The 20,790-nt window shown below is 40.7% G+C and overlaps 3 protein-coding genes across 3 annotated transcripts; all 3 read left to right on the top strand.

Moving 5' to 3' along the window:
- Positions 1 to 62: 62 nt before the first annotated feature.
- Positions 63 to 4,447, top strand: LOC147052250 (lysosomal-associated transmembrane protein 4B-like). Its single transcript, XM_085919312.1, has 7 exons — positions 63 to 250; positions 872 to 983; positions 1,521 to 1,594; positions 1,714 to 1,836; positions 1,921 to 2,019; positions 2,506 to 2,601; positions 3,540 to 4,447. The coding sequence occupies exons 1-7, from the start codon at positions 152 to 154 to the stop codon at positions 3,621 to 3,623; spliced, it is 687 nt and encodes a 228-aa protein (XP_085775438.1). The 5' UTR covers positions 63 to 151; the 3' UTR covers positions 3,624 to 4,447.
- A 756-nt stretch (positions 4,448 to 5,203) lies between these two features.
- LOC147052249 (uncharacterized) lies at positions 5,204 to 11,288 on the top strand. The gene is made up of 4 exons (XM_085919311.1): positions 5,204 to 5,450; positions 7,666 to 8,799; positions 10,376 to 10,441; positions 10,564 to 11,288. The coding sequence occupies exons 1-3, from the start codon at positions 5,363 to 5,365 to the stop codon at positions 10,435 to 10,437; spliced, it is 1,284 nt and encodes a 427-aa protein (XP_085775437.1). The 5' UTR covers positions 5,204 to 5,362; the 3' UTR covers positions 10,438 to 10,441; positions 10,564 to 11,288.
- Positions 11,289 to 12,077: 789 nt separating this feature from the next.
- On the top strand, positions 12,078 to 20,559 carry pop1 (POP1 homolog, ribonuclease P/MRP subunit). Its single transcript, XM_085918638.1, has 16 exons — positions 12,078 to 12,177; positions 12,708 to 12,819; positions 13,034 to 13,171; positions 13,582 to 13,757; positions 13,862 to 14,119; positions 14,466 to 14,553; positions 14,646 to 14,824; positions 14,888 to 15,147; positions 15,233 to 15,326; positions 15,423 to 15,531; positions 15,601 to 15,720; positions 16,956 to 17,077; positions 17,154 to 17,345; positions 17,703 to 17,857; positions 18,118 to 18,351; positions 19,507 to 20,559. Exons 2-16 carry the CDS (start codon positions 12,711 to 12,713, stop codon positions 20,174 to 20,176), a joined length of 2,904 nt encoding a protein of 967 aa, XP_085774764.1. The 5' UTR covers positions 12,078 to 12,177; positions 12,708 to 12,710; the 3' UTR covers positions 20,177 to 20,559.
- The last annotated feature ends 231 nt before the right edge of the window (positions 20,560 to 20,790 follow it).

Raw genomic sequence — 20,790 nt, 5'->3', positions numbered from 1 at the left:
TGTTCCGGTTTTTCTACACTGGCGCTCTGCACAGTTAATCTGCTCACAGCGCCAAATAAGAGGCAAGGGGGCAGAGGTTGTTTGTCATTCCTCAGTGTAGACTGTGAAGGCACGCTCCGAGGGAGCGCCGACATCATTTTCAAAGGTTGACATGATGACAACATCTCCGTGGGATTTGTGGTACTCTACAAGCTGCTGTCTATGCTGTCATGTCCGCACTGGAACCATCATCTTGGGGGTCTGGTACATGGTGAGCACCGCAATCAGCTATTATTATTATTATTATCTGCCCAGCTGTACTACTGTATTTACAAACCCAGAGAGGACCATAAAATTGATTATAATCATGAATTTCATTTCGAATACAATCTCATGATGTAAAAAAATCCCTATGCATAATACGCTTGATGTTACTGTTGTTGAAGACAGATGAAATATTTGAATGAAGATATTGGCTTTGAAATAAATGACAAGTTGTAACTACATGCAATTTCATATGTTCATAAAATATGCCAGACTTTCCATAGTGTGATTGTAAAAGACAAGGTAAACAATCGCACACGTGGAAAAATATTGTGACCCTCCCAATGAATAAATGAACTGCGCTCCTCCTCAGGTAGCGGCCCGCTTTTGTTACAAGGTGCGCCTATTGAATTTTCCATGTTATGAGTCATCTGCTGAAAAGCTGTGCTTGGCCAGAGGAAAGCCCTCAACCTTATTAACTCCATTTATTCATTTTTACATCAATATTATGCACAAACTGGAAACTTCATTGCATACACCCGCACAAAAGAGCTCGGTGAAAATTGGAAGTGACTGCGAGTCGTTCACAATGTTTGTCTTATCTGCCCATATGCTGTGTGTCCCTAAGCTCATCAACGCTGTGGTGTTACTCATCCTGCTCACAGCGCTCAGTGATCCTGAGCAGTACCACCTGACCAGTGCTGAGTTGGCTAATGACTTGGATGTCATGGATGATGCCAGTAAGTTACTCAGAGAAATTGGTTCTTTTGTTCCATCCTGGAACCTCTCCACAGATGTCCAGAGAATTTGTAATACAAGGCACAGCATTCATTTCTAAGGTGCCTCCTCCTGTTGGAGCAGGTGTCCACTCAAACCAGTTTGACAGACAGGTGGGACGCAGTGAGAGCCACTGTTAACCTTTGGACTCCTGTGTCCTACCTTTGAGGGATTAAGCTGCCTGATGATAGTTTTCTGCCATGTTAGTGCTTTTGGATTGTTGACCTTCAATCAAAACAGCACACTGTTGTACAACAATAAGTAAGAATGAAATCTTTGAAGGAATGGAAAGTATCTAGCATGTCATCTATTATTGATTGTATAACCGGATACTTCCATGACATTGATCAGTGCGTTTTGCATTCAGGATGAAGAAAGTTAGACCTGGTTAATAAGAGCTAACTAAATGTTTGATGAAGTAGGGCAAAAGAAATACAGCACCAGGACCTTAGGAATGTTCCAGGCAAATAGAAAAACTTTGCCTTGTTTTTCTGCTTCAGACATGTGCATTGCCTCGGCCATCTCTCTGCTGATGATACTCATATGTGGGATGGCAACGTATGGGGCATACAAGGTAAAATGCTCCTTTTCCCATTTAGTTCCCTAACCCTGAACATTTTAATACTAAAGTTCTGTAGGTCTTAACAGCTTGTGCAAATTGATCCTCAGTCTCCAACCAAATCTTCTTTTCAGTTGCGTGCTGCCTGGATCATCCCGTTTTTTTGCTACCAGATCTTTGACTTTGCACTCAATACCTTAGTTGCCGTGAGCATCGTGGTTTATCCAAATACCATCCAGGATTACCTGCAGCAATTGGTAAGTGTACTGAGTGGCAACGTCATAGTGTGTCATGGATACCTACATGTTTCTGAGCTGCATACTTTGCTCTTTCCTCTTCAGCCTGACAATTTCCCTTACAAAGAAGAAGTTGCTGCCCTCAGTAATGTGTGCTTGGTTGTCATTGTGTTGATATTCATCAGCTGTATTTTGGCCTTTAAGGTATGTTTTCTTCATTTAAAAGTCAGTTGTTGATCTGTGAGGCGAAAAAGGGATATTTCTGCTGTACAATATATCGGAAAAAAAATATTGTCATTGCTAATGTCATGTGCAATATGCGTGTATCACAAAGATCCATGTATCCTTCCTTCCGTTTTCCGACCCGCTTATTCTCATGAGAATCACGAGTGTGCTGGAGCATATCCCAGCCGACTTTGGACGGAAGGCTGAGTACATTAGCCTGAACTGGTCGTCAGCCAATTGCAGGCCACGCATAGACGCTCTCACTTGATGTTGTGGACTGCACAAGGTCATTTAGATGTGCACGCACTACAATACAACATGACCTAAATATGTTTTTGTACCACCAGAATTTCCATTATTATATATGTGTATGTACAGTATATTATGAATGAACCAAAAGTGATGTTGGTTTTATTGTATTGTCACTGTTGTGATACTTTTTTTTTTTTTGCTTGCTTCCTCCAGGCTTATCTGATTGCCTGCGTGTGGAACTGCTACAGATATGTGTGCAGCCGCGGCACTGCTGAAATCCTGCTTTATGTCACAACTAATGACACAACTGTAAGTCACACAATTCCAAATAGTCCACAGAATAATGCAATATAGTTTTAGGCCACTTCAAACTACAACCACAATAACAAACATGTTGGGGAATTGATCTTTTTTAAAAATTAAAAATGGGATTTACAATATTACAGAATTGATACAGCTTTAGTACTGATTCTCATTAGATTGTGTCGCTGACTGATTGTAATTTATTCCAATTAAGAACAATAATTTATGCGTGTTTTATTTGGGGATGAGCAATCTGTAAAAGACCACATTTTCACAAATTGTGCATATTTTTGCGTATGAGGCTGGTCTTAATTTTCCAGAAGGTACTAGTCTTTCAAATGCTGTGCTCTTGATAGTGTTGGCCTTTTCTGTGGATTTGTCTGTTGAATCCGCCAAGTGGGAATAAAGCTGAGACTGACGATGATTGCTATCGGTGGAACTAATCACAGTTGCAGGCTGTTCAAAGCATATTGATTATTGAATGTGTGTTTACTCCTTATGAGATTAGCTTGGCAATCAAAGACTGCAGTGAATGAACCCTCAGTGACTCACTGTTTAAAATGTGGGCTCTGCAGGTCCAATATATTATTATATTATACAGCTTTAAATGCATGTTGAGTCACAAAGAAAAGCTTACATGACAACATTTTGCAGCATTGTTTTGCCTTTAAATCCTTCGTTCCACGATTATAAAAAAAAAAACAGATCTACTGATTCAACTCATCAGAGCGTCGCTATCGTTTTGTCAGCTGCTCATAGACTTTAACAGTAAAGCCACAGCAGATGACATTGAATAATGTCCTGCAAAAAAAAACAGGCTGTGCTGAACTCCAGTTTCATTCCTCTTCTTTCAAATGTATGCTTTCTCAAATACGTATTGAGGGAGCAGTAGAGCAGTCCCTCATATTTCAAACTGTGTGTCCTTGCCTTCATTTTGGGTAAAGGTCCTGCTTCCTCCATATGATGACTGCATCAGTGTTCCTGGCAAACAGGGTGCCCCTCTGTCCTCGCCTCCTATGACAGCATGAGAACATGGCCAGGATCCCTCTGACTGTAGCTTGATGTCAATACAATCCATTTGTGCACCACACTGCCTCTCCGGTGTCCCTTTTACTCATGTTGTTTGTGTCATGAACAAGGTCATCCACACATATGCTGTAAAATGTACACACACACCACATACCACCAGCGTTACCCAGCCCCTACTTTTGTATTTCATTATACCCTAATTCAGTGCATTTGAGGAATTCTTGAAATATTTTATGCATTCGACTTTGATGATAATACCATTAAGAACACAACTGAAAGTTTAGTCGTTGAAAGATTATATATATATATATATTTATTAATGCTGCATATGCTGTTTGTGTATTCTGTGACTTTTATATTTAAGCAATCAATACCCAGAGTAAAGAGTGAGTAAGGGGTTAACGTGATTCTTGTTGGTTGCATCTCTGCTCATGAACAGGCTGGGATGCCTTTGCTGTCTTTGTATTGTCGATTTTTCTCTGATGGGCTCCACTTTAAAATATCACATTGACAAAAACATGTTTTGAGAGTGTGTCCTAATATAATCCTGTGCAATGTTTTCGTCTTGCTGTTGATGAGGAAAAAAACAAATTTGGATGATATAATGGTCGTTTTGATTGAGTGGAAATCCATTTGCAGAGTCGAATGAATTTAGATTTGGAAATGATGTTACACAAGCAAAATGATTTTGGACCTCAGCAGTGTTTTTTTCTTTCAATCAAGACAGGGTTCTGTTATGTGGAAACACAGATATGTTTTGGGATAAGTGTTCTGCTGGGATGTGCAATCAAAGAAACAAATTGTTGTTTTCTCGTGCATTAAACTCAAAATGAAATTACAAATACTTGTGTTAATTGTTAGTTACAATGTGAGAATCATAATATACTATTAATCATTCATGACAATGGAATTTTCTCTGGAAATTATTATTATTACTATGTTTTTTTCCAGAAACAGATGCTGAACTCAATATTGCCCCCAAAATAGCTTTTAGAACATTCATAAATGTTTCTGTTTGGACTTTTAGATCAGATAAATTAATTTTTCAACATGGCTGCCAATTTTATTTTCAAAAATGTTACAATTATTTACCATTTCCATTACCGCCACGAACCACAAGAGGAGCGCGGGCCACCGGTTGACAATCCCTGCCCTACACCATCAGCAACTCTAATGCCCAACATTTTAAAATAAAATCCTATCTGCAGGATCAGTGAACACTTCAATCCGACAGGCACAAGCACAAAAACAGGAATGGTAAATAGAATAATCTATGCAGTTCATTCACATATTAATTGCTAATACTATGTTGAATATCTGCGCAAAAGTATTCACTGAAGCCCTTTGCAAAGCGACATTCTTTGATCACATGCAAGGTGGTCCCAGTCTGTTGGAAGGGAAAGAAACAGCTGAGGTGAGCAAGGGGGGACACACAGTCCATACATGTTTGTGTCCCCTACCTCCACCCCTGTCTCCTCCTTCTCCTCCTCCTCCTCCTCCTCCTCCTCCTCCTCCTCCTCCTGTGTGAACAAATATGAGTGTGTGCACGAGGTAGACAGAGAAGACTGGACAACAGATGTTTGGGGGACATCAAGCAACGCGTGATCACATAGGCACACAAGGAGTGTAGCTGTGATCACAGCTACAAACTCTCCATAGTATTTGTCAAATAGAATTGCTAAATCACTCCAGTACTTGTTCATCGTTTTGTTTTGTTTTGTTTTTTCGTTCTGCAAACATGGGCTGTTCATCATCCAGTACACAGACTATAGATCAAGAAAAGAAACCAGGTACAAAGCCTGAAGAGAGCAATGGAAGTACATTGGGTAAGTTGTCAATTACTTTTCATTTCAACATCTACCATCATGTAATATGAATCAAGTTACTTTCATTCAGTGAAGGGGGTGTGTCCGCTCCCCACTTCTCTGGTACACTGTGTGCTTTCTTGCTTGACTCATATTTTAAATAATAACTTCGCTGTAACTTTATAAATGAATCATGCCATTCTCATGAAACTTCAATATCTGTTTTTTTTTGTACCGTTTATAACAAAATTTGAGTATTTGTAAATCCAGTCAATCCAAATAAAGTAAAAACAATCCCAATTCATTCGTTGTATAATCACAATACATTAATTCAACAAACTGTTGTTGAACATTGTAGTTTAGAATAGCCATGCATAAAAGTTGAGTTTTTATTTGACCTCTGGAAAGCGTTCTGAAAGAATGTACCCCCCCCGCGTGGAATAACAATGGAATAAGGAATGTTCTATCTTAACATTTAGACATAGTTTTTTTCTGAAATAAGAATCATGCATTTACTGCCTTAGTTTTTCCATATGTACAGGGCAGTGGTCGCCACACACCATAATTGTCCATTCATGGGTCAAACCTACAGGCAGGCACATACACAGCTTTGCACACTCACAAAAACTCCACACATACATGCATGACAATCAGCTATTGTTAGCCAATGTTCCCTTTTTATTGTGAATGCACAATTCAAGATAGCATTGTGCAAAAGCTACATTCATATCTGTGTAGATTAAAAAAAGGCTCATCCCTAAAAACAAAGGAAGGTAGGGGGTTACCATATGGTAATACTTAGCTATGTATAATAATGGACATTTTCCAAGTACTGTCAATTTGGGAAAATAATCCAAAACATGGCTGTGTAGCAACCACTGGGTCACTTTGTGGTGTTTTGTTTTTTTCCAGACACTTGTAGCTTGCACATTACAAATGAGAGCAGTGGGCATACATTTTTCCCCAGACAACCTTGTTTCAAGTGACTTGTACAAACACATTGTGTGCTATCCCAGACACCAGTGGTCCTGTTTAGTCCCCCCGGAATCCCTGTCAGCCCCCTCCCAACCATGCCACTGTTTTGACTACCACCTCAGTCATCATTGGCAGACTAATCATGTTGTCTCACGGGTCATCCATGTATGCATGGGACTCAGTTTCAATTCATATCCAAGTTCTGATCAGACTTTAAGCAGAAGTTCATAATGTTGATTTCCAAATTGATATTAAGTTGAAAGGATCATTAATGCTACACCATACAAAGCATAAGCGAGTTGACAATGACAATAAAAGGAAATCATTTGGCAAAGCTTGATAAGACCCTCAAAAGGCAGAGCAGGTGATTGAAGCTGTTTGACTTACAATCAGTTAGACTTTGGTCGATGCGGTCTCAAGGTGGAGTTTCTGAAATTCTAACACATTTATTTTATGATATTTTGCTTGTGGGTGGACAAAATGCATGTCCAATATAGATTTTGGAAAGCTTTGTGTTCGTGTGAAGGCCTGATTTGAAAAAGCAGACCATTACATTCCTTTCCACCTATCAACTCTTGGCTCTTTACACCATTTCAGACAGACAAATAAAATCAGGCAGCCACTGAGTCGAAACTTTTCAGCCATTCAGTGAGCAGATCCTTTTTGATTTGGACTGCTTAGGGGCGATCTTGGTTATAATCAAGTAAACTTGGCTCTTATGAAACCCGTATGCATTTACTTAAGAATATGTTGCTTGAAAAACCTCTGCACACTTTATTTTCTCTTGGATCGTGCTTTTAACCCGATGCATTGACAATTAATGAATTTCAGTGAATGTGACTTAAAGAGGGGTGTGTCTCAAAAAGTCATATGTGACTTATTTGCCCTAAGCGGATCTCGTCAAGCTTCAGGGATACAGCTAAGAATCTCCAAGTCTCACTTAAAACTAAGGAAATGAAAATTTTGTTGTGGACATTCTTTCTGCTTTTTTGTTTACGTAACATTTCCTCTCATCATTTGACCATGTACGTATACCACATGGCCAGAATATGACCGGAAAGTAATATCGTTAAAAAAAGCGACATTTTTGGAAATTTGAATAATGCCCAAGATTCTGTTTTTGGTTGCTCAACAATTTTACATACAGTAAATGCTGTGTGACGAATGAATGGATGTCTGACATGTTTTTTATTACATTGGACTTGAAATGATTGATTCACATCAGCCAAAAATCATCATGCCTTTGCTTGTCTGTTGGCAGCTGCTCGGAGCACTACAAAGACCATTGAGGACAAAACACAGTTGCCTGTAAGTGCCTTAGCAGATGATCCTCAGCAAATAGCTGATGATGGGGCAGAGGCAACCTTAATGGCAATGGAAGCCCAGGAGGATCTTGGCTCTGGGGAAAACCTCTTGACTGATCTTGAACCACAACCAGATTCTTTCAGCGCTGATGAGCCTTATTCAGTTGCTGGTCCAGCAGAAGCCTCCAGTGACTCGGGATTCACGGATGTTGCTGTAGAAGCAGCGGAATGTCTGATGGCCAAACCACTTTCAGAGGAAGATATCCAAGCCATGGGAGAGTGTGAAATGGAACAAACAGATGTCCCTGCAACAAAAGAGGATGAATGTTGTGAGACAGACCATCCTGTCCAGCAAGATGATGATCCGATTAAGGGTGAGGCACTTGCTGTAGAAGAAATGAAGGCTGAGACACTTCCTGTAGAGCACGAACCTGTCCAGGCTGAGGTTCTTGCTGTCCCAGCTGGGCCATTTCCTGAGTCTTCCAACCCCGTTGATGAGTCTGAGGCACGGGAGGCCGTAGCTGAAGTCTCCGATGACGCAATCCCGTCTTTAGAGAGTGAAATTGAAAAATCTCCACCGCCTCCAGCGGAATCTCTTGCTTCAACTGAGACTGCATCAAATGAAGTGGAACCAGTAGCTGAAAGTGCTGCTTCAGTAGAAGATTCAACCATTGCTAAGTCTTCGGAGGTAAAAGAAGCCATCGTAGATCCAGGGATCGCAGTGGCTACCATTCCAGAGATGCCTCCTTTAGTTCTGGTTTCAGATGAGACACAAGCTGCTGTTGACGAGTCCAACGAATCTGTTGTGATGCCTTCAGAATCTGCTCTACAAGCAGAAGCTTCTTGTCTTGCAGAAACAACCTCTCTTCAGGAGCCTGCCTTGGTAGCCAGAGGACAAGTCCTGGATGTCCCAGTATCTTCAACACTGCTTTTAGAAACATCATCAAACGAAGAATCAGAAGTTGCACCAGTTTTTGGAGCCTCTCCGAATGATTGGGCCATAGAAGTTCATGCAGCGGAACCTACCCAAACAGAAATTGAGGCAAATTCACCAGTCACTGTTGATCAAGCTTCTGAATCCTCGACCGAAGGTATCAACTGACTTTCTTTCATTTAACTCTGCCATCCAATTGAGACGTATTGTATAGATGAGCGTTTATTGATTTCTTTGTTTGATAAAACAATATTCATGAGAAGGAAGGGGTGACAGGTGTCAAGCAAGAATTCATTCCATGTCAGCAAAAATCTGGACAAGCAACTTTTTACTCACTGGTTGATTCTTGATGGAATTCTTACTGACATACTGCATTCGCCTTAACAATCGTCTGACAAAGTGTGTGACAGATATTCCCGTCTTGTGCTGCCAAGTCAAACTTTTAGTTGACGATGACAGCTATTGAGTTACTTGATTTATTAACACCCAACCCTGCTAACCTGTCTTGGTGTCATACCTCATTTCATCATATAAACTAATTAATGCCTGACAAATTCTGACAATCATTTTGGGAAGTGGTCCATGCAGTGTTATGTTATCAGTGGGTGAAATATGTGACTGATCTACGCAAAGTTGGTCATTGGGCCTGCCCAAACACATTTAGACTGGCAGTGAATACTTTCTAACAGATAAGAGCTTGTTTACATCCAGATAAATAATTAATGGGAAAAGATACATATCTAAGCACGTAAACATTGAGGGAGATTGACATTCACTATGGCAAAAGTTTTACAATTGTTACCATGCAGACGACTAACACATAGTCGGCTAGCAACCAAAAACACACGATGAATTGTTCCACTGTCTTTGAAATGAACAATCCAACAATCCAATTCACACATCATGTCTGAACTACATTGTTTGCGGCAGACAAGACATCATTAGTCTGCTAACAAACACGCACACACATAGTTCGAATGCAAAATGTACTGCTTGTTTTGAACAGGTTGACTCAGTCACGCAACTCTCACGGTAGACTATTCAGTCCCTGCTGCTTCACGTTATGTAAGATAAATGCTCAGCAAGTCCAACCAGATCACAGCCAGTCGGCCGTGCACATTATTAGAGGATTGGTGCATTGGAGAAAAAAAAAAAAAAGAAAGAGTATTCAGCTGATTTTACTGCGTGATACTGTACTGTGCAAAGGTTTCAGCCAACTATTAACTAACTTGAAAGAAGCCCTTTTCGCAGCTTGGTTTGAGAGTGGTACATTCCTTTGTTTGTTTGCCTCAATATTGAGCTTCAAGTTTGCCACACAGTTGTAGGAATGCTTTTGATGTGCTGTATATGTTCCACCACATACAGGCCCAAATCATTATTTCATGATTTGTCAATTCCAATATGGTATATTGAGAGATATTAATGAAAAGTACTTTTACCTTTTGAAAATGAGAACATTCAAATAAATTTAGAATACTGTATCTGCCCGTAGCTACTGAAAAAGAGTATGAATCATTTTGGTCAATGAATGAATAATGGCTGCAGATGGTTGCAGAATGCTCCATATTTTTGGGAATAATTTTGCTTCTCTTTAATTCTTAAATCAGCGCACTGTGTCGTTGGGAATTTAAATAATGGCAGCTACCACCTTTAAAATAGGAACCAAGAAAATAATTTCTTGCAAAAGAAAATATCGACTGACTCTGTGTGTGTGTGTTTCTGTGTGTGTGTAGCAATGTCAGCAGCAGAGTGCCATCAGGGTATGGAAAAAGACAGAGCCAAAAAGGAAGAGTGAATTGGTAAGAAAAAATAAACGGTATCATATGGAATATATGGAAATAGGTCACCATCATAGCTGTAAATAAAATACTGAATACTGAAACAGTAGTTGTGTTTTTTTAACCATCTTCTTATCTTTCAGTCAGAGGAAATCAACTACAAAATGGAGAAACACCCAAAGCTACAAATGCAAAGGCAACTGAAGGAAAAAAAATCGATGCAGCAACAAAACCAATGTACCCCAAGTGTATATCTAAAAGATTAATTACACTTGTTGCTTAATTGATCACTTTTCAGAACAGATATTGGACAGATTCTATTCCATTGTATCGGGGGTGAAAATAAGCCAGCGTGGTCCAAATGTACTCAAGTGACATCTGTGACAAATACTAATGATTAACATTTTACAGACAAAAACAAATACTACATAGTGCCAATAACATATGGTTTTCAGGTGCACAAAAAAAAAAGGCAATGTTATAAAGGTTTTAGTTTAGGTCACTTCCATAAGTACTCATAATTACAGTTGGCATTTGCCTACTAATTTGTTTGGTGTTTTTCCTAGGACAGTGTAGAGAATGAGTTAGCATTTGGTCAAGAATACAAAGGATCTATAAATGAAGTTAACAAGATGAAATGGATACAACTATGTTAGCAGAGACAGATGACAAAGCAAGGCACTGGTGCTGACTTCAATTAAATTACCTCTAATTCTGACTGAATATAACTCCTACATGTCTAACAAAATAGAATTCAAATATGATGGAAGCTGCAGAAATAGGTACTATTTCATGTCTTTTGTCAACCTTTTTGTATATAATACAATATATTCCTTGTCTGTAATTCTGCTAACAGTGTACAGAATAAAGTTTCACTCAGTAAATCTCACTGTAATTTTTTATTATAAGAAACTATTTAGCTCAACCAATATATGAATTGCAGATATTACTGTCAAACATAAATTAAGAATGAGTTAACTCATTATTTCTAGTAGTATTAAGACACAATTTCTAAAACCGTCACTGATTGAAAATTCCTTCCCTTAAGTAATGTATTTCCCATCATTCAAACATGTTGGAGTAATAATAAATGATCATTTCAATGAGTTGGGAAAATATTTGAGCACGGAGAAACAGCGCTCTCAAGTGGTTGGAAGATGCTCCAATTTGGTGCATTTTAGAAAGTTTTTAGAAAGTTACATTTATTCATGTAGTATTTCAAATACCAGTCAACTTTTCTGCTTTCACATTATTTGTTTAGGACGCGTCGATGACGTCACACGGATGATGGCAACTTTACCAATGCATCATGGCAAAACAAAAAATAACAAATTTGGAATTTTTGGAGGCAAGGGTGTGAAACACACATTACATTTTCCCCCCATTATTTGTAATGGAAAAACATGATTGGGAATTCGAACGATTCACATCTCAAACAGCCTTCTGGAACGGATTGTGTTCGAAAATCGAGGGTCCACTGTATTCGAGAAATTGTTAAACCAGAGTGAACATTTGACTCCACATAATAAATATCAGTTGCAATTTTAGTTCTTGTCACAGAATCTAAGAATTATGCAGCCAACAATGAAAAAAAAATTGAGGTTCCTCCTAATAAATATCGCTGCTCATATGCACTACAACTCCCATGACCCCTATATATACGGAAGCAACTCGCACGCCGTGAGGCACACACGCTGCCTCGCTAGCTTGTCAAGAGCTAAATCGCTTCTGAAGCAGAATTCCAAACATCCACCCAGGTTAATGAAACAACATAATGCTATTTCATTCCGATTTAGTTTGATCATCATGCAATTGTTCATGTCTCCCTGAAATGACGTTGTTGGTTTCGTAAAATTCTGTTGTTTTTAAGTTAGCATGATGTGTAGTAGGGAATTGCATTGATCGTTTGAATTGCAAATTCGTCAAAGTATAACGTCTCTTAATGTCCGAAAATTGTCTCCAAAATCCATGCACGCATCTCTGCTCGTGTGTACGCCAACCTCTGAAAATATTAGCACGATCGCTCCGATATATAGGGATTGTATGGACATTATGAGCGGCTATGGGGAAGAAAACGCTTAATAGGCATAAAGCCCCAAATCAGGCCGATTGTTCTGATATTTTTTCAGAGGTTGGAGTGGACACAAGCTTGAGATGTCAACATTAATTTTGATGAAGAATAATTGCAGTATTGTGACATTAAACTTTTATAGACTTTTGTTACTGCCTGGATTGGATTAGAACGCCTGCTGGGTCATCTAGTGAATGCAAACGTCTGTTTTTACAGAAAATGTCTGCAGCCAAAGTCAAAATGCGACAGAGGAAACTGAAAAACCAACCCGCGAATGTGCAGTTTGTATCTTCGCCTGGTCACGAGGAAGGCAGCCCCCATCCCAATGGTAACACTTAATGTTCTGACATCCATCTGTTGTTTGTCTATTTTTCTTCTTGTTTCCCTTTGGCTCACTATGTTCCCAATTGCTTCATCAACTTAAGCAATTACACAGACAATCACACTCATTTTACAACAGAACAGCATCTCAGTTATCATCTTCAGTCTTGTTATAATGACAGTAAAGACATCATTCTTCTGTTGGAAACTTTGCCGCTCAGGTGTAATTGGTGATGGTTCATCTGACAAAGGTCCACCTTTTGTAAGAAAGAGGAGGTCCCATCAAGAGACTGGGTGGGTCCGTGGACACCAGAAAGATGGTGGAGTCTATGGTAACCAGATGCCTCGGATAATTAATGGTAAAGAGACCTTTCTTCTTGTACGTGAGCACACAGTCAATGAATGAATGAAGGGTAAAGGAGCATTTACCCCTTGCTGCAAATATGAAAAAAGTGCAATCAACTTACTACTTGTATTCTTTCAGTGTTTAATTGAAATAGTTTTAGTCATCAAGCTAACATTTGCTAAACAATCTCAATCATGCGACATATGTCTACCATTAAACTGCAATGGCATGCAATGTGGTAGGTGCGCAATTCTAGATTTGTAATCTCTTTCTTGCACGCTGTGAAATTCCATTAAAAAAAGAAAACTATTAAAAATCTGCAATATAGTGAGTTTGTGAGCAATGAGCCGTGACGTAGTACACGAGAGGCTTCTTGCGTCCTTTGAACGACAATTGCTAAAGTTCCTCAAACTGTATCTGCAGCTGAAATTTTTGCCAGAGCCAGGGCAGCAGAAGTAAGTGCCATGCTGAAAGCAGTTACCAAGACAACAGGCAGCTGTCATGTCTTTGGAGCGCTGCCGAGGCACATGAGGAGAAGAGCGATGAGCCACAACACCAAGCGTCTTCCTTGCCGACTCAGAGAGCTGGCCAACAGAATGGTAGTGTTCACAAAGTTTGTTTTTTTTCCCTGACCTTTTGTGTACTGTTTTGCTTTTGTTTTTTTTCCTGACTTGAGTAATATTTAATTTTGGACTAACCACAGAGAGAGAAATGCCTTCAGGGCAGCGTGAAAAAAAAGGAGCAGGCTAAGAACAAGAGCCGCAAAGCTCGCCGCCGTCATGGAAACATGCTGCTGGAGTTCAACCGACGGCAGAGAAAAAACGTGTGGCTGGAGACGCACATTTGGCACGCCAAGCGCTTCCACATGGTCAAAAAGTGGGGCTACTGCCTCGGGGACAGACCCACCTTAAAATGTTACCGCCCCAGCTACCGAGCCATGAGCACTCATTGTCTGATGCAGGTATGGACCCTCACATAAAGCAGGAAAAGATGTTTTTTAACCTCTGTTTATTGCGCAGGAGACCTACCAGTGATGGATGAAAATCTGCTATATAAACAGACTATTTAACAAAAACAAAAAAAACATTTGACATGCATTAAATGTATTTAAGTGCTATGCAGCATGTTGTGGCACAACACTGTACTATTCTAAAAGCGCCTAACTTTAAAATCGGACAAGCCTGTATCGTGTAAAAAAAAAAAACTGAAATAACGAGGGATCTAATGAGACGCTGTGATAAAGGAGGGTTTGCTGTAATAGAAATATTACTCTGTGAAACAGACTTTTTTTTTTTGTGACCAAACAGGACCTGTCATACTACTGCTGCCTCGAGCTCCAGGGAGAAGAAGACAAGCTCCTGGATTGTCTGTCCCAGCTGACCAGCAAGGAGGCTGGTGAGTGTGCGCCACCTCACAAATAAAAGCAGATTCTGATTTGTTTTATGGAGCTCATTTGCATAGCATGGACTACTTTTCTAACTCGACAGGCCCTACATTTGCTCAGCGGTTGTGTCTGTCTGGACAAAGGCAAGGTAGCGTCGTGTTGTACAGGGCTGGACAGTTCCCCTCGCAGCCTTTAGGTCCAGTCACATTCCTCTGGAGACCCCGTACGTCCAGCTCTGCTCACAGGCAACTGTGGACCTGGGTTCATCCTACTCTTAAACAGGTTTAAAAAACAAACAAAAAAAAACCCTTTTACTTTTTTTACTCAAATATATTTTGCTTCCAGGATGTCCTCACTGAGTTCCAAAGTGTGTGCCAGTGTCAGCCCGTGGTCCCACTGCCTGTGCCTTCGGTTCTACACGCAGAGGTCATCTCCGCCACAGATTTGCAACCAGACCCCGCAACCAAGCAAACACCTGGAACGAAGAGGAAGCAAAACCGTAAGGATGCCAGTGGACCTCTTGCCAAGAAGATCCTAGGCGATGGAACCAGATCTCCCGACACCCCTGTTTCTTGGAAATCAAGTTCAACCGGAATAGTGATCAAGTTTGTTTTCTTCTTCTTCTATCTGGGTCGTTTCGAAAAAACCTGCAAAAGGCGACATAAAAAAAATATTGTTTATCTTTTGTAGTGATCTCACAATGGAGATTGTACGATATCGCCTGATTGGACCGCAGTCCCACTCTGTGCTGACAGACGCTTTGGAAGCTGCTACAGACTGTGATGTGAGAGAGAGCTGTGAATTTTATCAGCACCGAAAGCAGAATCTTTTGTATATCAACCGAGCCAGTGAAATTGTGTTGCGTTTTTTTATTTATCAGGAATTAAGCAAATCGCAGCCCTCCTGCTTCTGGTGGCCCGATCACTGCAAAGATGAGAGCAAAGCGAAACTCCACGAGCAGCAAACTGACATCTTTCATACACTGAAAGGTTGACTATTTCCGTCACGGTCAGTTTGAAAGATTTTGTCATCTAATTGTTGTTTTTGAATGCGTTCAGGCATCTACTCAACTGCAGAGCTCCCCCCCGGCACAGTGCTGGGGCTGACAGTTGATGACCCTCGGCTGAATATCCCCACAAAGGCGCTTAAAGCTTTGCCTTGTGTAAAGGAGGCCCAAGGTAAAATCTGTCCATCACAACTGAGATGGTGGAAATACGGGCAGGTCATTAACAACACAAGTTGTTGATTGAGGTTTACATGTGTGTGTCTTTTAGTGTTAAGTTTGACTTAGTTACTTTGTAGACTTTAACTGCTAAGTGGCGATATTGAAACGACTTCATTCATACTGTAGGCGTTTTCATAACATTTCTTTGACAGGTCTGCTTGATGGCTGTTGCTTGGGAGTGGATTAAGAGCTTTGCCGTGCCTAGTTAATTAGTTAATAATGTCGTGAGCAGACAAATGTTTGTAGCGGTCTGATATGGAAATGACCAACTCAACTGTTGTGTATCAGTGGGATGGATGTGAAGAATAACACACTTTCACAAATAGGCAGCAAAGAAAATATTGACTCGTTTTTTTTTTTTTTCTTCATTTCACTCTGCAGACACTACAAAGACCCAAGTATTTCCATAGAAGCCATTCAAAAGTCAGTTTTCTAGATGTGCAGTACGTCCCTCAAGGTCTTTTTTTAGATCTTTCATTCGTCCAAGGTACGAAGAGGATTGTGAAGGGCAGGTCCAAATAAGTCTGTTCTCTGTCCTGAGGCCGTTTGACAGAGTGCACCTCTGGTCCTGTGCTCCTGGGGGGCCTCTGCTCGGCCATGCAGATGCTCCAGGTTCGAATCCTGGCAGGACCCTGTACTCCAAAAACGGCATCAGTGACAAAAGACGACTTATTCTCTGACTTGTAAAATTATACTTGTCACTGCTTTGGAACGGGTGACACACTTTTCACGCCACTAAATAATAGAAATGTTGCTCGGCAACATGAAGAGTTTGCCCTAGTTTTCTCCCTAGCTTCCTCACGGGTCTGAGATGAATAAGCAGCGTAGAAAATGAGCAAACTATACAGGAAGACACGCTGTTTCTTATCTGTTTCAAATGAGGCTTATTAAAGGTCATTATGGAGGAGATAGATGCTCTTGTCTGCAGGTTGGAAATAGATAATTACAAAGTCAAATGGCTTTAATTTAGAATACGGCATTTCCCATTCTTAAAATTCTGTAGGTTTGTCTCATTGAATATATTGTGAATATGAGCTGGGTTAACACATTTATGGATATGACTATTAAATGAGCAGATTGCCGGGCTCTTCGTCGATGACCGAGTGAAGTGATGAATGTCACAAAGAAGCCTATCTGCCGAGGTGTTGGATTATGCATGGGTATGCTCGTGTGTGATGTTTCTTCCAGAGGTGGATGACGAGAAGAGAAAGGAGCTGTCTTTGCGCGGTGTACCAGAACACTGTTGTCAGAGTTTTCTGTGGGAGCCGTCGGTGCGCAACAATGTCACAGAGAATAAAATTTCAGAGCAGGTATCTGAAAATGTAATTTTGGCTTTCCTCGATCTTCATTTTCCAGTCTTTGGACTTATGGCTTTATATCTTACAGGACTTAAATCGTATGAGGAGCGAGGTTCTGGTGCCCGGGTCCAGACTTAGCCCTGTTCCCCTGCAGGGTCGAGTTCCCATCCTGCTGGTTCACCAGCCTGGCAAGCAGCTGGGACACGAGATGAATTCCTGGGGTGCCGGATGGGACCTGTTTCTTCCTAAAGGCTGGGGCATGGCTTTTTGGATCCCGCTGGTCAGTATTGGGGACCATGCTTTTTATTTGTGGGTCCGCGTGAGCAAGAGATTCCATTGAAAGCTAAGGGCCCACCATTTTTGAGTGTTTCTTTCTTGATTTTCTTAAACCTGTTATTTTTCTTGGGAGCTTAACCTGCCTGTAACTTGATCTCCCACTTTGCTAGCTTTATCGGAATGTTATTGACTTGGCGTGTCCATATTTCAAGAGTTTGTTTGTTTCAACATGGCCTGTGAAAATGTTCAATCTACCTTGAAATGAAAGGCAGCCCTGAAGCCCCCAGTTATTTTGTTTTTCAATCACAAAGCTCCTAATGCAGCACTTGCACTTTCTCTCTGGCCTCTGTCCCTCTGCCAGGTTTACAGAGGCGTTCGCATCGGTGGACTCAAAATGAGTCTGACGCACTCACAGAATAAAGGCGTTCCGCACTTCCCCCACGATTACCCAGACTGCCCTGCAGGAGCTCGTTTTGAGGAGGAGCAAGAATCCGAGCTGCTGGAAAAGTTCAAAAGGTCACTTGAAGGAAATAATTTGAGTTTCATTCAAAATGGATCGACCTTTTTCTTGACAACATAGCAGTAGTACGTCACGTGGGCTTGAATTGTAATTTTTTTTTTTTTTTTAAATATCAGTGGGAAGCACAATTTTAAGTTAATGAACTTCTCTAAGAAAAATATTTGTTAATTTTAGCTGCTGCTCAGCAATCGGTTTGTCTCCTAAATTGGGAGATTTGTGGGTTGACTAGGGTTTGACCATTTGCCCTCCACTCTAGACGCCCGCCGGCCAAAAGAACCAATTACATTAAACATGGCTGCCTGGCTCCATTCTGTTGCCCGTGGCAACAGCTGGCTGAGGAGTGGGATGTTATTGGAAGCGATGGAGAGGAGAGAAATGGAGACATCATGGCTGAAATGTCATCACGGAGTGACGCAGCAATCAAGTCTGAGATAACGTCACATCACAAAGTCCCTGTGATGACGGCACAAACACACTTCACTGTCCTGAGGTATTTTTTGTTTTTCCCGGGTAAATTTTACGTGAAATCCGCAAAAGTTGCAGCTTTACATTTATCATTCCAAACTTTTGAATGACATCATTGCACTGTCGATGTGCAAATGTCCGCTGACTGGAATTTTGCTCCGAGACCATCTTAATGATGAGAAGTGCGTCTCTTTTATTTCATCTTCCTAATTGATGCGACACATTGTGACTGTTGGATATGTGGAAGTCAATTTAAAATGATGATGCAAGGTTTGCTTACTATTGTAATGGAAACCAGAGCAAATCGGTTTTCTTGAGTGCCAAATCCAACTTTTGAAGTTTAATGTGAATGTATGAGGCATCTATGTGCTATATTAGCTCAATTTATCAGGCCAGATTGATCAATAAATGTGTTTGGAGTCTTTTGTAATGACATTACTTTTGGGAAGCATTTGCAGTGATTAATGTTGGCTTTGGTTTGGACCCTTTTAGGGACTCTTCTAACTGCATGTAACAAGCTGTTCTTTGGACATTTACAAACTGACTATAATCTAATGAGCATGACTTGAACCAGCGTAAGACTTTTTTTTTTATACTGATTAAATGTTCCCTTGTCTTTAACAGCTTCTGATAGATCTTTGGTATAATTTTTCTGATGTTCATGAGTTTTATAGCATCTCTCACTCTCTCGTCATCCTTCATACAGAGAAAAGATTAGAAAAAAAATTGAGGAAAAAGTGGTTCTTTTCTGTCTGTGTGTTTGTCAAAGGGTTTAAGTGTGTAAAATGGATTTTGAGAGTGAGAGATGTTATTTTTGGCCTATAAAATGCCCTATAGCCATATATCATGCAATCCCTTATTTTAGAGAGCGTCCAATGTAGTTAAGGTTTTTTTTCCCTCTTGTTTTCTCATATTGTACTTCCAAATGCCACCAGATAGAAGGGCAAGAAATGCAAATACCTTGCAACAAAACGGTTGCCCACTACAATATGGCTAAACTGAAAAGCTGTCTTTGATTCTAAAATGGGTTTATATTTAAAGCCTCTGTATTGTCTGTCTGAGAAATGTGCCAAAGGGCAAGGGAAGCAATTCATGTTTTTATTCAGTCCTCATCTGCAGCTCTACACGTAAAGTGCCTTTTTAAATATTAATCAAACGTTTTTTCTTCTCCCCCCCCTAGGAACAGGAAGTCTTTGAAGCTTCTCTCTAGTTGGTGCAGACCCACATCATCTAAAGGTCAGAGGTCACACAGTGTCAGGGAAATGCCACTTCTGGACCATTCAGCAAAGACGTTATTTCTAGCAAGTCACGGAATGAGTTTGGTTTGGGTACGTCTGTCGCTGTTGTTGAAGGGCAAACCGGAGCGCCATGCCATGGTGTGTGTGCCGACTGTCGATGACCTCAAGCTACTGAACAAAGGGCCTAGCAGTAGTGGCCCTCAGGAGCCCCCGCACAGGGATCGCTTAAAAAGCACAATCAAGCATGGGAAGAAGGTGACCAAGAAAAAAGCTGATAAGACAAAAAGTCAAAACACCCCTTCAACATCTGAACAAAAGCCCACCATGGTGGAAGACCTCCAGCTAGCTTCTCCCGCTTCTGATTTTGTTTTGGGAGTGTGGCCAAATCCCCTGCCGAGCGTCACCTCTCACTGCTCACGAGTAACACTCGGTTGGGTGACTCAGGCTGACTTCTCCTTGTCGGCAGGCTGCGGGGAGGCTCTGGGCTTTGTGAGTGTCACGGGCCTCGTTCACACACTCATCAGTCAGCCTGTGGAACACAGAGGAATGATGCTGCTACGCAATCCCATGTCTCTACAGTATCGCTTTGCTAAAATTAACATTGAAGTTTGAATGGCACATATGCAGAACTTGCTTCATTTTGAGGCAAATGCATTTTGTAGGTTTGTGGGAAGCTGAACACTTTCCATAACGGCTAGAAAAAGATGTTGCATGTTTTGTTTTTTTGCACGATGATCTCAAACCCTGAGCCATCTTTAATTTGTGCATGATGTAAAATAAACTATCTCCAGATATAAATTACATTTTACATATGTTAGACAAATACTTATCAACTGATCGTGTACTTAAACTAAAAATGTAGATAACCCCCCCCCCCCCCCCCCCCTCATCTGATATGTACATTACATGCAGCATTTATATGAAGTTTGTTAAAAATAAAATGCCAACGCATTGAATGTTTTGAGTTCAGGTTAATAAAGGACACATATGCATGATTACAACTGACGTTTGTTCCCCTCCGATAAAAGAAAAACCTACAGCAGACGATGTGTATAACTGACCAATCTTTCTTATACCAGTGAGGAGAGACTGCTTTAATAGTGCTGGGGTTTGTTTGACCCCCGCACACATTCAGGACAATGTCAGTTGTAGCAAAGCAGCCGCAGGAGTCAGGACGCAACCAAGCCTCCATGTTTCACACCAGGTTACAGTATGCAATGGTTTTT

Source organism: Syngnathus leptorhynchus, chromosome 8, assembly GCF_054491065.1.
Source record: "Syngnathus leptorhynchus isolate UIUO chromosome 8, UIUO_Slep, whole genome shotgun sequence".
In the NCBI taxonomy this organism is placed as follows: Eukaryota; Metazoa; Chordata; class Actinopteri; order Syngnathiformes; family Syngnathidae; genus Syngnathus; species Syngnathus leptorhynchus.
This window is presented reverse-complemented; position numbering and strand designations above follow the sequence as displayed.

Coding starts and splice junctions, on each gene's coding strand:
- LOC147052250 (XM_085919312.1), top strand. CDS start 152: ATGATGACAACATCTCCGTGGGATTTGTGGTACTCTACAAGCTGCTGT. Junction 1,595..1,713: donor CAACGTATGGGGCATACAAG/GTAAAATGCTCC, acceptor TCTTCTTTTCAG/TTGCGTGCTGCCTGGATCAT. Junction 2,602..3,539: donor TCACAACTAATGACACAACT/GTAAGTCACACA, acceptor TTTTGGGTAAAG/GTCCTGCTTCCTCCATATGA.
- LOC147052249 (XM_085919311.1), top strand. CDS start 5,363: ATGGGCTGTTCATCATCCAGTACACAGACTATAGATCAAGAAAAGAAA. Junction 5,451..7,665: donor GAGCAATGGAAGTACATTGG/GTAAGTTGTCAA, acceptor GTCTGTTGGCAG/CTGCTCGGAGCACTACAAAG. Junction 8,800..10,375: donor TTCTGAATCCTCGACCGAAG/GTATCAACTGAC, acceptor GTGTGTGTGTAG/CAATGTCAGCAGCAGAGTGC.
- pop1 (XM_085918638.1), top strand. CDS start 12,711: ATGTCTGCAGCCAAAGTCAAAATGCGACAGAGGAAACTGAAAAACCAA. Junction 13,172..13,581: donor GATGCCTCGGATAATTAATG/GTAAAGAGACCT, acceptor CTGTATCTGCAG/CTGAAATTTTTGCCAGAGCC. Junction 14,825..14,887: donor TTCATCCTACTCTTAAACAG/GTTTAAAAAACA, acceptor TTTTGCTTCCAG/GATGTCCTCACTGAGTTCCA.